Below are 14,942 nucleotides of genomic sequence, written 5' to 3'. Positions count from 1 at the left end.
AATCTGATTTTGTATTTTTTAAATTATTTTTAAAAATTCTTATAGGAGTAACTTATAAGCCAGTCCAAAGTTCCCAGCTTTTATGACACAGCTTTTAAAAGATTTTTTGTGTCAAAAATTAATTTTAAGACCTGGGGAAACTGCTTTTATATTAGAAGTGTGACACATTTTATTAGAAGTATGTAGAATTAACAAAACTGACAGAGTTGGTTATAGTTTTTTTTCTACTGAGGGTATAAAAATAATATTTTTGAGTGTTTGTCAAGTGTCAGACACCGTTCTACATCCTTCCACATGTATCATTTCATTTAGTTCTCCCAGTAACCCAATATATATCATTTGCCACACTGCAGAAGAAGACACTGAGGCTTAGACGTAAGATACCTGCAGGTGTTGCACAGTTGGCAAGTGGTGAAGGCCAGGGCTATCTGACTCCAGAGCCCAGGTTCTTACTCCTCCTACTAGACTTCTGTTTTGTTTGTTTGTTTGTTTATTTATGGCTGCGTTGGGTCTTTGTTGCTGCGTGCGGGCTTTTCCTAGTTGCGGCGAGCAGGGGCTACCCTTCGTTGCGGTGCGCGGGCTTCTCATTGCGGTGGCCTCTCCCATTGCAGAGCACGGGCTCTTGGCGCGTGGGCTTCAGTTGTTGTGGCTCACAGGCTCTAGAGCACAGGCTCAGTAGTTGTGGCGCGTGGGCTTAGTTGCTCCGCGGCATGTGGGGGTCTTCCCGGACCAGGGCTCGAACCCGTGTCCCCTCCATTGGCAGGCGGATTCTTAACCACTGTGCCACCAGGGAAGCCCCTAGACTTTTGTTGTTGATACGATGTTTACATAAAACAAATTTCAGAGATTGCTCTTCTATTTTCCATCTACCATCTCTCCCTGAAGAGTTGATTTATTTGCATGGTTTCAACTGTATTATTACATGCTGATGACTTCAATACTTACATCTCAGCCTACATATCTCTCCTGTTCCAGATCTATATTTTCAACCACCTAATGAATTTCTCTCCTTGGATGTCTTCCTACCTCCTTAAATATTTGTAAATCTACTGATCATTTCCTGTACTTCCCCACATCCCAGACCCAGGATCACAAACTGGCATCACTATATCCAACTAAGTATCCATAGCAGACACTGCAGAGTTACCCTTCACGGTCCCCATCCCACACAGCCAACAAACTGCAAGGCTACTCACCCCAACTTCTTATGTATCTTTCAAAGTGTCCCATTTCCTTCAATCCCAACTGTTGCCAACTAAGTCAAAGTCACTATAATCAGTCATTCAATTATGGTAATAACCTCTTAACTGGTCTTTATGCTTTCAATCTTGTTCCATTACAATCTATTCTCTAACATAAAAGCCAGGGCTAGCTTTCTAAAATTCCAATCTCATCATATCATTCTCCTACTTAAAATCTTTCAGCAGCTTCCCTGGTGGTGCAGTGGTTAAGAATCTGCCTGCCAATGCAGGGGACACGGGTTCGAGCCCTGGTCCGGGAAGATCCCACATGCTGCAGAGCAACTAAGCCCGCGAGCCACAACTACTGAAGCCTGCGCTCTAGAGCCCGTGCTCTGCAACAAGAGAAGCCACCGCAACGAGAAGCCTGTGCACGGCAACGAAGAGTAGCCCCCGCTCGCCATAACTAGAGAAAAGCCTGCGCGCAGCAACAAAGACCCAACGCAGCCAAAAATAAAAATAAATAAATTAATTTTTTTACAAAAATGACTTCCTTCCTGTCACTGGAGGGAAGTCCAAATTATCTTGGCTGTCTCCCCAACAGCCTATAAACTCTGTGAAAGGAAGGACTGTATTTATCTTGCTTACTGTTATATTCCCAGTGTGGCACAGGGCCTGGGATGAAGCAGGCATGCAATACATATCTGGTGACTGAATAGCTGAGTGGATGGATGAACAATGTAATATAGCTCTTTTTATACTGACACTTTCTTAGCTATAAGATATGCTTACAACCTACATACATAAATTAAAATTTAAGTTTAACCAAATACTTTTATAAGCATTCTCCACTCTTGCCCATAAAAGAAGGTAATAAGTACCTTATATTTTGCATGGTAATATTCTTTAGTTTGTGAAGTATTTCTGTATACCAATCCTGACATTATGCATCAGGAGACCTAGATGTACACTGATAAATCTCTGTTATCATCACTGGCTGTGTTCTTTTAAGCATGTAGTCTTTTAAGTTCAGAGTTCAATAGCATGAAGGCTCTTTGGGAAGCAGGAATGGTAGGAAGCCTGAGGAATTCCAGAAATGAGCTGTGATACTCTAAGCTATAGGGAAAACTTTGGGGAAAGTTTGGTCATTTAGTGACTGCAAATCTGTACTCTCAGCCCACCCAAGGCTCTTAAGACTGAGCTACACGCCATCTACAACTTCGCTCATGAGTAAATGAGATGAAACCAGGGTTAGGATTTTCTCAGAACACCTTAGGAAACGTGACAAAAACTTGGTCTCAAATATCAGGGTCCCATCCTAGAAGTCGTGGTACCCTTCTAGAATTACATGGCCAACACAGATGTGATTCCGCTACTTCATCACTTCTCTTCACACTAAATTTCAATTATTGAAAGCTGCAGCTGTCCCTACAAACTTTCACAATAACCATCCTGAATAACAAATGGAAGTGACTACCCTAGATAGTCCAAGCTATATGGTAAGCAACTGGTTTTCTTCTCAAGGCTAAGACCCTAAATATACAGAAATATATTCCCTTAATGTAAAGAACATTTTCCTTTCCATCTCTCATCAGTAATGCTACCTTATATTATTATAAATGAGATTTTAACTGGGAATATATTGGAAACCTTGGATCCCCTTTGAAGGTCAGCTGATGTCTAACAAAACAATGCATAAACACTTGGACTTACTGTATAAGAGTCTCGCTTGAAGCTTAAAGATCAATATGATTAAACCAAAATGAATAAAAGAAAGATCAACTTACCTGTTTGTTTCTTTCAAACCGATATATGCTTGTGCTATTTCGCCTTTATCTTTCATTTTTTGTACATCTTCTAAAAGTATTGTGGAATCTGTCATTGTATTCTGAAGGGGGAAAAGACACATTTCCACATTAAGTGTTAACTCTAAAGCTTTGGACCTCATACAACATTTTTCTTTCCTCCAGAATAGGGGGTTTATGTGTTCCACAACACCTCTGCCCCACCAGAGCGTCTGCCCTAGCCCCGGTACAACTACAGAGAGTGGGGCACAGGCAGTTAAGAGGAAGAGGCACCTCCAGTCCCTCTCTTGAGAATCCCTAACACTCGACTACAAAGGTGGTGCGATTCTAGAGTAAATAAAATCACTGATGGGCCACATGTGTTTTACACTATGTGTGTGTATGTGTATATATATACACACACGTACACACACATAGTGTAAATATATATATATTCAGTGTCTTGCCTGATTATTATTCTAATGTTGTACATATACTTTAAAAAATATACATATAGATATAAACTATATACAGCATTAAAACAATAACAAGGCAAGAACACCAAGTATTCAATGCAATGTACAAAGCTGTTCTTTCTTCTACTTCCGGACCAGTTATAACAAAACAAATGCCCTAGTAAACACGAAAAGTTTGACATAAAGCTCATTTTTCCATTAACAACTCGGTACAAAAAAAGTGGTGTTCAGATCATGTGTTTCAGCAAAATTAAATGTTTTTTCCTCACATCTTTAGATATATATAAATGGGAAGGATTTAGCTCCTTGGAAATATCTACCATCTGCTGTTACTCAATTCTTTTTTCCTCTGTTACAGTATAGCATGGTACATAAGCTTTTGAAATAAACATCTGGCAGGTCAGAATTACTAATGATTTTGCATAGAAAGGACTTTTCTGCTAACATTTTTACTTCCTTTTTTATTTTTCCTTTTTGGTGTAATCTGACAACCAATGTAATTTCAAAATCTTGCTTCTACTCAGCCACTCTCTCTCTCTCCTAAACCAGGGCAAGAATAGACAATAAGAACAACTGCTCTATAGCCTCTAAAGAATAATACTCTTTAGAACCCAAGAGCCCATTCTATTTGTCTAAATAGTATATGTCTGATCCTTTAGTCAACGTTTGCTCTAAAGCCAGATCTCACAGTGAAGTGGAGATTATAGAATACACTTCAAATATCATGATCTTAGAGACCAAGATAACTTTAATGTCAACTAGAGGCCTACAAATACTCGCTTTTGAATTCCAGTATTTATAATAAAAAATATCCTTTTTTTAAAAAAATCCCACTTTTATCCTAATGCTGTCCTTTTGTGAGTTTATAAATGCACACTTAGAGAAGACAAAATATAATCTGATAAGAGCTATTAACAAGAGCTTATGTTTTACTGATTTTAAAAATCTTTCCCATAAACACCACATATAGCATTTTCATAAATATTCTAGCTATGTTTTATAAATATTTTAGTACATATTTCATAGAAAATTTTTTTCTCTTTTATTGAAAGGCAGAAAATCTTTCTACTCTATAAAGGGACATACTCAGATTTTTAAGTTTTAAATAGTAACTCAAAGAACTAGTTTCTATGTTAAATAATGCTACATGTATTCTTTGACATCTGAGGACCTACATGATCTGGTTTTTAACTTTTAGTAAATTAGGTAAGTAGATCTAATGAACTCATCCAAAGGAAAGATAGTAGAAAGTAGCCAGTCCTTCCCTTCTCCGGCCTATCATAGCTAAGAAGCAGTGGCTGGGCATGGGGTCAGACTTGGACTGCCAGCGCTAGGAAGTTCCTGACTCACTGCTCAAAGAGTCCCTGTCAAGACAGGACCAGAAGTTCTGAAAGGGTTGCGCCATGTAGGAAAATCCCACTCTTCCCAAGAAGGGTATGCTCAGCTCCGCAGGCTCCTCCTCACCCTTGGCCAACAAACCCACAGCTGGTAGAAATGAGAGTATGGGAGAGCTTGCACTTTGGAGTGTGCTCCGAGTTAAGGGCTTCCCTCCCCCGCTTGTGGACGGCCTGCCATAACTACCACTATGAGTCACAGAGCTGACTACGAATTCAAAAGTCCTGGAGGCCTCTCTGCGATCCAGACTGGAGCCTACGACATCCATTATTTTCCCACTGACTTCTCAAATAGCAGGGGGTCAAATAGGAAATTAATTTGTAAATATCAAAATAGACTTGTTGGCCAGAAAATATCAAGTGCAAAATTGGGGGGTACTTGTAAAAATCAGGATTAAATAGAACTGTTTACTAAAAATTTAAAAAATATATAATTACCTTGTCATCCTGAAAATCACAAGTCAGCAAGCACAAAAAACAAATGGAGAAAACAACAAACCCTTAGTTCCATAAATAAATTCCACCTTGAGTCCTCATCAAAACAGATAAAAGCTAACTGTGAAAACAGCCAAGTTTGTTTCTCCTAAAACTAACTCTGTATGTAAATTACTATCCATGGAACTGGCATGAAGTGGACATTAATATATATTTATGTAATGGCAACTCTTAATTCTCAGGAACAGACTCTTGAAATTCTTTTGAGTTGTTTTGATTTTTCTAATTATAAAGTATTTGTGAGGGTATGAGAAAAATGAACCTCCTGTTAATGTATTATGGTAAGATTCTTATCCTAGGTCTGTGAGAGTTAACAGTAATGCCTCGGTAGGAGGTCATTCGTCCAAGTGAAGCCTCCCGGCACACTTGTGGAGGTGGAGCACGTAAACTAGATGTGGCTGGCTGGGCTGGATCATCACCTGGCTCACGGGATATCACTTACCATTGCTTGCAAAGGAGTTGTGAAATGATGTGTCTCTTGACTAGAAACGGAGTGGGATAAACAGCCCTGGGTTTGAAAGGGCTTAGTCAGTGTCCTGGGCATTCCTCCTAAGAGAAAACAAGCTGATGCTATGTGTAGGCTTGGAGCCTGGAGAGCAGGGACCTTGGTTAGACAGGGCCAGCCCATTAGGCGCTGGAGATAAGTTGTCACATGGAGTATGTGAGCTGGGTAGTTGAGAGTGTGTGGTACCAGAGCTATGTGCTCTTGTTAGCTGGATTGTTTTTATGCCCCTTGGTTCATTTTTCTTTTTCTTTCTCTTGACTTTTACTAAAGTTTCTTGTTAGAACACTAGTTCATCACAGGGAACCAGAGAAAGGAATTCTAATTTTGGACTCTGTTCCAGCTAGCATGCAGAGGGAGGCTTGTTTCTTGAGGCCCAATCCCAGGTGTGAGTTGTTGTTATCAAATACAAATGTTATGTGCCAGGTTTGGTATCTTAACCACATGTAGAACTACCATTTCTTTTCTTCTTTTCTTTCTTTTTTTTTTTTTAGAATTTGGAGGCTTTCAATCTTCTTTTATTTTTATTTATTTATTTTTGGCTGTGTTGGGTCTTCGCTGTTGCACGCGGGCTTTCTCTAATTGCGGCGAGCAGGGGCTACTCTTCGTTGCGGTGCGCGGGCTTCTCATTGCGGTGGCTCCTCTTGTTGCAGAGCTCGGGCTCTAGGTGCGCAGGCTCAGTAGTTGTGGCACACGGGATTAGTTGCTCCGCGGCATGTGGGGTCTTCCTGGACCAGGGCTCGAACCCATGTCCCCTGCATTGGCAGGTGGATTCTTAACCACTGCACCACCAGGGAAGCCCCAGAACTACCATTTCTAAGAGAAGTGCTCTCAGATCTTTCAGGCATCCCATTCATTATATGTTATAGTCTTTTAAAAATTGAATTATATTGACATACAATATCAGTTTCATTTGTACAACATAGTGACTTGATATTTTTATACATTATGAAATGATCACCAGGATAAGTCTAGTTACCATCTGTCACCATACAGAGTTATTACAGTATCATTGACTACATTCCCTATGATGTACATTACATCCCTGTGACTTATTTATTTTATAACTGGAAGTTTGTAACTCTGAATCCCCTTTATCTATGTCACCCAACCCTCTAACCCCCTCCCTTCTGGCAAACACTAGTTTGTTCTATCTATGAGTCTGTTTCTGTTTTGTTTTTTAGATTTCACACATACTAAGTGAAATCATATGGTATGTGTCATTCTCTGTCTTATAGTCATTTTTTATGTGGCAGGTCATGCAGCTGGGATACTTGATTGCCTAATTCTTGGTAACACTTTGCTTCATGAACATGGGCAGGGACATAAACCAGGTTTTAAGATGATTATTCAGATTCCCCCTGATGTCAAATGACTAAAAGGTCCATTTCTCACCAACACATGGCAGTTGGATCTCAAGTTATCTGAGGTCAAGGAAGGAGTTCAAAGGGCCATCTATATGCTTCAGCCTGGGTCCCTTCTGTGGAATCACTAAACACAGCCCCTCCGAACTGGGACAACTCCCACCATTAAACAGAACTTCTTGAAGTGAGCAGAAATCATCTCCATGTCACTTCCACTCACTGATCTCATTTCTAACCTTTTCATGTGTTATCTTTCCAGTTAAACAGGCTATTTTCAACAAATAACTTAAAATTGTATTTAATGACTTCCCACAGCAAGACAACTTATGGATTTTTGTATTTAATAGAATTTTATTTTTGATCAAAATTTATCATGACCAGATTACTAAAAAACGATTAATTTTAAAAGCCCTTTGCTCATGAGTGAGCAGTAAAACTTTGAAGAGCATTTGGGATATCATTTGCTTCTTGTTCACTCCAATTGGTATTTGCAACAGTTTTAAAACAACATTGAGATTTTTCCCCAAAAATGATGATATCCTCAATTAGACTAAAAATGCTCTTAAATGTTTGCTTTGTTATAAATTGGAGGGAAAGGGTAGGAAGAAAGAGGCCAGTCCCCAAACACCCACCTGAGCCACTTGCTCATGCTTACCTTGGGTTGGATGGCCTCTTTCTGGCTCATCAGTTGAGACCTCAAGATGAGAACTTCCTCCTTGCGGACATCGAGCTCCTCACTCACAGAGGTCAGCTGCTCCATGAGGACACGGTAGGCTGGTGCACCTGGAGCGGTCACCTCGGGGGCACTTTTCTCACTAAGGGCCTTGCGTAACTCATTGAGCTCATTTTTCAGTTTTTTGTTTTCTGATTCTAGTTCTTGACGCTGTATGAAAAGACAAAGAATAGTTCATCACTGTCATCCTCAACTTTACACTGGAATACTCATCTTTCCCTAAGACAGTAGAAGAATTCTGCTGGAAAAGATCGCCAGAGCTCCCCTAGTGAATGGCTCCCCTGGTTCTACTGGAAACTCTGCTCTGAAAATTAAGAAAGTCAACGTCAAGTGGAATTGAGCAAGGTGAATGGTACTTTGCTTCATCAACCTAAATTCCAGAATCAGATTTATTCCAGGCCGCCCAGGGTGTGTTCACAGGCCTGAAGAGAATGCTGAGTCCTAAGGGGTGAGTTTATCTCAGTACTAAGCGGCCCAGGTTTTCTTTATGGGTAAATACAAGCACAAATATGAAGGTCCAAATGGTCAGGTTATTGCCAATGAATGGTTCAGAGAGCAGATCCCTGAAGTGTTGAGTAGTACCCTCTTATTTCTTTTGTAAAGGAGAGGGGAAAGACCACTGAAATTTTAGGCTTTTAACTTCTAATTTAAAAATTACATAGCATTTAAACTAATAAAATTCTCTACAGTGTTTCAATAACAACAAACAATATATTTTTGAAACTTCTTTCCTGTGTGACGTGCTTGTGAAGCTGCTGGCAGAAGCCTTGAGAAGCAGGAGGAAAGGATGGGAGACCTCTCCCGTCAGTCATCTAGATGGACATACACACCCTTTACCATCTCCATACTTTCACATACTACCAGCCATCCTCCCATCACCAGTTAGTGCTGCCCTTTGTAGGCTCTGCTCAAACAACGGCAGTGGAACCCAGAATACAGATCTGACGCTAAACTCTATTTACTGACCCTAAAATACAAACGTCACAGGATACTGGTTGGGAAATAGTGAAGCAGACGGGCATTTAAAAGCACCATGCTGATTTATTTAGCACATGACATTAAGGCTTTATGATACTGGAAGTGAGACACTTCCATACAAAGATAAAATATTTTACCATTTCTTCCAGAGAAGCAATCTTAGGTTTATAGCACCATATTAGACCTTTCAACATGTTATAGTAAGACTATTTAAAGTCCTTTTTTTCCCCTAGTTTAAGAATTTATAACCCTTTCTTTCATGAATTAGTCCATTCAAATGTGAAAATGAATGCTCCTTCCTATCCCCAGTCTCCTACCAACTGGTAATCAGATTCGTATTGCTATTTCTGAAAACGTATGAATGTCTTTACTTTGACACCTAAGCTCTGATGCCATGTTTCCCAAACTTTAATGTGCATCAGAATCACCTGGAGGACAGATGGCTTGGTGCCACCCCCATGGTTTCTGATTCAATAGGTTTGGTGTGAGGCCCATAAATTTGCATTTCCATCAAATTACCAGGTCATGTTGATGCAGATGGCCCAGGGACCACATTTCGAGAAACACTGAGCTAATACTTGGGAACTGTCTTTCTCTACAAACACATAGTTTCAGTGGGGTTTGATGGTTAGAGCATGGGGTTTGGAGCTAGAGATACCAATGTTCAAATTCCCTTCCTGTCAGTTTCTAGTGGGGTCATCTTAGGGAAGTTACTTATACTTCTTAGTGTCAATTGCTTCATCTATAAAATGGGAATTAAAATGCTTACTTGCAGGATCGTTGTTAAAAATTAAGGCTGATGTGTAAAGTGCTTGTATTTTAAAATGATGAAGATAATGACAGCAGCCAACATTTGTTGGGTCCTTATGATGTGCTGGGCACTATTCTAAGCAGTTTACATGAATTACTTCATAAAATCCTCATGACAGTCCTATAAGATACATATCATCATTACTCCCGCTTTACAGATGAGAAAACCAAGGCACAGAAAGGAGGATTTGCACACAGTCATATAGTGGCAGATCTAGCACTTGAACCCAGGCAGTCTGTCACCTGGGTCCATGTCCTTTACTACCTTCTACAGCCTCAAATGGCAGCTACTGCTCCTGTTTCTGCTTAGACTGAACTCTAGCTTACATGAAAGAGAACTTTAAAAAGGGAATGACACAGGGCTACAACTAATGCCTGAATAAGCCTTAAGCTAGGGCCTCAGGTACCCTTAAGGATGTTCTCTGAGAGAAAGCAGCTCTGAGCAGGTCTCTTGCCACAAGATATTCAAAGTCTTGGGCCGAAACTTCCCATTACCTTGAGTGACTCATATTCCAGTTCTGCACCTCTAATTTGTGGTCTTTCTTCTTCCTAGGGAAACACACAAAGTTAAAAACTTTATAAGTAAGTAGTTGTATTTTAATTGTCACATTTTTACTCTTAGAATATTTCCTAGCTCAGCAGAAAAGAGTGAGGAGAGTTAAGCCCTCACTACTTGAACCAAAACCTACTTGGTTAAAGTTAAAGTACTTCTGGGCTGAGTTGCCATTAAAGAGGAGACTGCAGAACTCGGTTTGCCGTGGCCCTAGGGTGGGAGAGCACTGCGCACCTTTGCCTTACTTCGGAGCACCTGCTCCTCCTTGTGGTCCAGCTCATCCTGCATCACCTGCTTCTCCTGCTCCAGCTCTGTGACCCGCTTCTGGAGCTTGAGGAACAACGACATGTCCAGAGGCACCTTCTTCTCACTTGGCTCCTAAACCCCAGAAATCAGAAGATGGTCAAGGTGGTTCGGAAGATGTACAAGCCAATGAGAAAATGATGAACAGCTCAATAGAGAAACAGGCAAACTTATAGGAGAAATATAAATGGCCAGAGAATATACAACTAACACATCCAACCAGCTAATAAATGGAGAAATGCGAATTAAACAACAGCGAGGTACCACTTTCCCCCTATCATATTGGCAAAGACTAATAAGATTAATAAGGCCATGTGTTAGTAACAGTGTCTTATAAGATATTGGTGGAAGTTATAAGTAGGTCCTATGGAAGGGCAAGTTAGCTGTATTTATTAAAATTTAAGTCTGTATATTCTTCAACATAGGACAAACATAGCAATATATGTTCAAGAATTAATCCTACACAAATACACAAGTACACAAAAATATATGGGGAAAGATGTTCACTGTAATATTTTTTGTAATTGCAAAAAACTAAAAAGAACTCAAATGTTGGTCAATAGGAGAGTTGCTTAAATAAATTATGGTATAGCCAAACTATGAAGTATTTCATAGCTGTTAAAAATAATGAAGTAGATCTACACGAGTAGATAAATATGTTCTAGATAAAAGTATTAAGTGAAATGAATAAGTTGCAGGATAGTATCTCATTTTTCTTAAAAAAAAAAAAATACACGTGACTTTTAAGTATACCTAGCACATGGCACACAAATATCTAGAAGGCCATCGAGGTTATCTTAGAGAATGGGAGGTACTGTGGGAAAGTTTCATTTTCTACTTCACACATTTCTATATTTGAATTGTTTGCAATGAGCATGTACTACTTTTGTAATTAGGAAAAACGATTTTTGAAAAGGTGAGATGCTAGCATAAATATATTGAGGTCAGAGAGAAAACTAAAAAACCAAAATATATACAGCCCTTAATAAACTGAAAGATAACCTAGTAGCATTTAAAAAAGCATGTCAATTGGTTCTAAAACAGAGTCACAGGGAGAACTAGTAGGATAAATAAAGATACACTAACTGAAGCTAAGCAAAAGGAAATAATTAACCCCTAACCACCATCATAGAAATTCTGGAGGCTCCATAATTGTTTTACTTTCTTTACTTTGGGTTTGAATTTTTAATGAGGTAAGAAGAGAAAGAACTGTATCATTAGATTTAATGGAGAGGATAAAGAGCCTCTTTTTGTTAGAGAGAAAGAGAATGGTAACAACTTATTTATTTAATTAAATGATCGAAGTATAATTCTTAACTGATCAGCAGATCTTATATTTCCAATTGTCAATTTTTTAAAAAATGTTTTTTCCTGATATAAAAGCAAAATAAGTTTAGGAAATAAGAAAAGTACAAAGAAGAGAACTGTAAGCGTAATCTCATATCCAGAGAAAACCCACAATTTTTGTCCAGTCTTTTTTTAAATAAATTTAAAGAACTGGAATAATACTTTCATTATAATTTTGTACTGTATTTAAAACTTAGCATCGTATTACAATCGTTTTCCAAATGTATAATATGATACTTGAAAGCACAATTTTTAATGGCTGTATTGACATGTGTACCATCATTTGCTTAGCTATTACCTTACTGGTGACCACTGGGGTTATTTCTAATTTTTTTGCTATTGAAATATACTAAAATAAACAACCTAGTACATAAATATCTAAACATTAATGTTTTTAAGTCTATTAAATTGGTTGAGCCTGTTTATACTTCCATCAGCAACCACCAACTTGCCTGGAACAGCAATGACTGTTATCATTAAAAAAAAATTGGCTCAGCTGGTAGACCAATAGTGGTGTTTCATTATTGTTTTAATTTATATTTCTTTGTCTTTTGATGAGGTTGAAAAATTTTTATATTCATTAGCAATCTTTGATCTTTTGTGAATTCTTGGTAGTGCTAAGTTCAGTATTATTCCAGTTCGAAAAAAACACCTAAGAAGAATCAACTGAACTAAAAAGTGGGGCATTTATAGGCTGTCAGGGTCATTTATCTACAAACTAGTTAGACCTGGTCTTTTTCTTTCTGTCCACATTCTTTTAAAAAATAAATTTATTTATTTTTATTTATTTATTTAGTTTTGACTGTGTTGGGTCTTCGTTGCTGCGCACGGGCTTTCTCTAGTTGCAGCGAGCAGGGGCTACTCTTTGTTGTGGTGCATGGGTTTCTCATTGTGCTGGCTTCTCTTCTTGTGGAGCACAGGCTCTAGGTGCACAGGCTTCAGTAGTTGTGGCACACGGGCTCAGCAGTTGTGGCTCTCAGGCTCTAGAGCGCAGGCTCAGTAGTTGTGGCATACGGGCTCAGTGGCATGTGGGATCTTCCCGGACCAGGGCTCGAACCCGTGTCCCCTGCATTGGCAGGCAGATTCTTAATCACTGCGCCACCAGGGAAGTCCATCTGTCCACTTTTGCACTGCTCAGAGTAACAATAAGTTTAGGTATATGACCTTCACCATAAAGTCTGTCCTGATTTAGTAGAACAGAGGTAACATCTTGCCCGAACATGAAATTACTACAGAATTTCATTCATACAAAAACTCATTTCTATACATCCCACAAATACTTATATTTTAGCTTATTTATAATGTAAACATTCTATCTTTGTATTTTAATGTTTGTTCCTCTATTAATGGTGTATGTATCCCTGAAAACTTTTAACTATTTAATCCTTTTTTCACACTATGATAGAAGCCTTCGTTCTATGAATGAATATATTTCATCATTGTACCTATAGATAGGAACATTTCACAACTGCAAAAATTGAGGCATAGTGATTAGTAATTAAGAGAGCTCCAAATGGTGCCCATTCTTATCCCTAATGACACGTATAATCAAAGAGATATTGTCCTCTCTATACCACGTAAGCAAGAAGGAAGTTTGGGCCATCTGGCTTAGGGAAGTGTCTGGGGTTTTGTTTTGCTTTCTTTCCTTTGTTAGGACTTTGTCATCTAGGGCTTTTCCAAGAAAGTGAAGCTTTAAAACTAATCTAAAAAATAGTAACAGTCTCTCATTAGAGGAAAATCAGGAAGATAACAGAATTTGTTCACAAAATTACCACGACAGGTCTGGCAGTCATTCTGGAATTACTGCTGACACTAGCTGAGAAAGTTATGGTGACGCTTTCCCTGGATTCGACAGGTATGAGAAAGCTCGACAGCAGTAGCAGAACTGAGATAATTAGTTAATGGCTACTAAGAAAGGGGCATTACAGAGCATGGAGAAGCAATGGTTCCAAAAAAATAACCCCAAACCACGAAGATGCTGGAAGTGTGGGAGGGCTGCAAGGCAAGTGGAGCTGGCAGGGGAGTTCTTCAGGGAGAAACAGCAATGGAGGTGTCATTGTGTCTTGTGAACAACCAATCACAGGTTTCTGATTTGTGACTAAAGAGCCATTAATCTTTTATTTTTACATCAAATTTTGCTATTATTACACGACTAAGGTCGGAATTCTGTGTTTCAAAACAATTTATCTGTTTTAATTTTTAAAAAATCAATTCATAAACAAGAGTGATCCCATTATTTTCCTGGCACTGGATTCTAAAAGAGCTACTTGGGAATATTACACATAGGAGTTGAAAGCTTTCCTTTAGTTTGAAAGGGGCAATTTGTAAACCTGGCCATTACAGAGGTAGTTGCAGGAAGAAATGCAAACCTGCAAGTCATAAGTAATTCGAAGTACAAAGTTACGTCCTGCACAATTTCCCTTCTGATAATCAATCTCTCTTTTTCTATTACTAGTTGTGTAGATTTCCATCTTTCCAATCCTGGCCACACCCAGTCAGAATTGTAGGGTGGTCGCTGGAAGCCTGTTTATTAGAGCAAAAACCTTTGTTTATTGAACACTTACTATATCAACACTGCTGCAAGTGTTTTATAAAAATTAACTCATTTAATCTTCAAAATATCACTATAAAGTAAGATAATAATAGCATTGCCACTTCACAGATGAGGAAACTGAAACACAGAGAGATTGAGGCTAAGGTTATGGACTCAGTCCCAAGGAGGAGAGTTACTGTAGTCTGTCCCATGGTAAAGACAGCACTGACCAAAGCCAGCCACATCTCAGATGCATGCACTTAGTCACAAGCAACAAGCATGACTAGTTCAGTCAACAGCCTTCCTCATTATTGAGAGAAGGCTTCCAGTGTATGACCTACTGTTGGTGGTCAGTGCACATGACAGACACTAACAATAATCCAAGATCTGTAGGTGATTTCTGGAGCACAATTCACACTTCATTATTCAAAAAAGATGAAAAATGTACCAAATCCCACTCTAATCTATCTCTTAACTTGAGAAAAGACTTGA

At 38.9% G+C, this 14,942-nt stretch overlaps 1 protein-coding gene across 1 annotated transcript in view; it reads right to left on the bottom strand.

Moving 5' to 3' along the window:
• MYO5A (myosin VA) overlaps nucleotides 1–14,942 on the bottom strand; it is a 196,046-nt gene that overhangs the window by 28,913 nt on the left and 152,191 nt on the right. The window contains exons 26-29 of the mRNA XM_061180310.1: nucleotides 10,502–10,645; nucleotides 10,210–10,263; nucleotides 7,849–8,076; nucleotides 2,966–3,066 (exon numbers count right to left, since the gene is read on the bottom strand). Coding sequence (XP_061036293.1) covers nucleotides 2,966–3,066; nucleotides 7,849–8,076; nucleotides 10,210–10,263; nucleotides 10,502–10,645 — 527 coding nt within the window. The remainder of the gene's footprint in view (nucleotides 1–2,965; nucleotides 3,067–7,848; nucleotides 8,077–10,209; nucleotides 10,264–10,501; nucleotides 10,646–14,942) is intronic.

The sequence above is a fragment of the Eubalaena glacialis genome, chromosome 2 (genome assembly GCF_028564815.1).
Source record: "Eubalaena glacialis isolate mEubGla1 chromosome 2, mEubGla1.1.hap2.+ XY, whole genome shotgun sequence".
Lineage (NCBI taxonomy): Eukaryota > Metazoa > Chordata > Mammalia > Artiodactyla > Balaenidae > Eubalaena > Eubalaena glacialis.
Note: the sequence above shows the minus strand (reverse complement) of the source record. Positions and strands in the feature narration are given on the sequence as shown.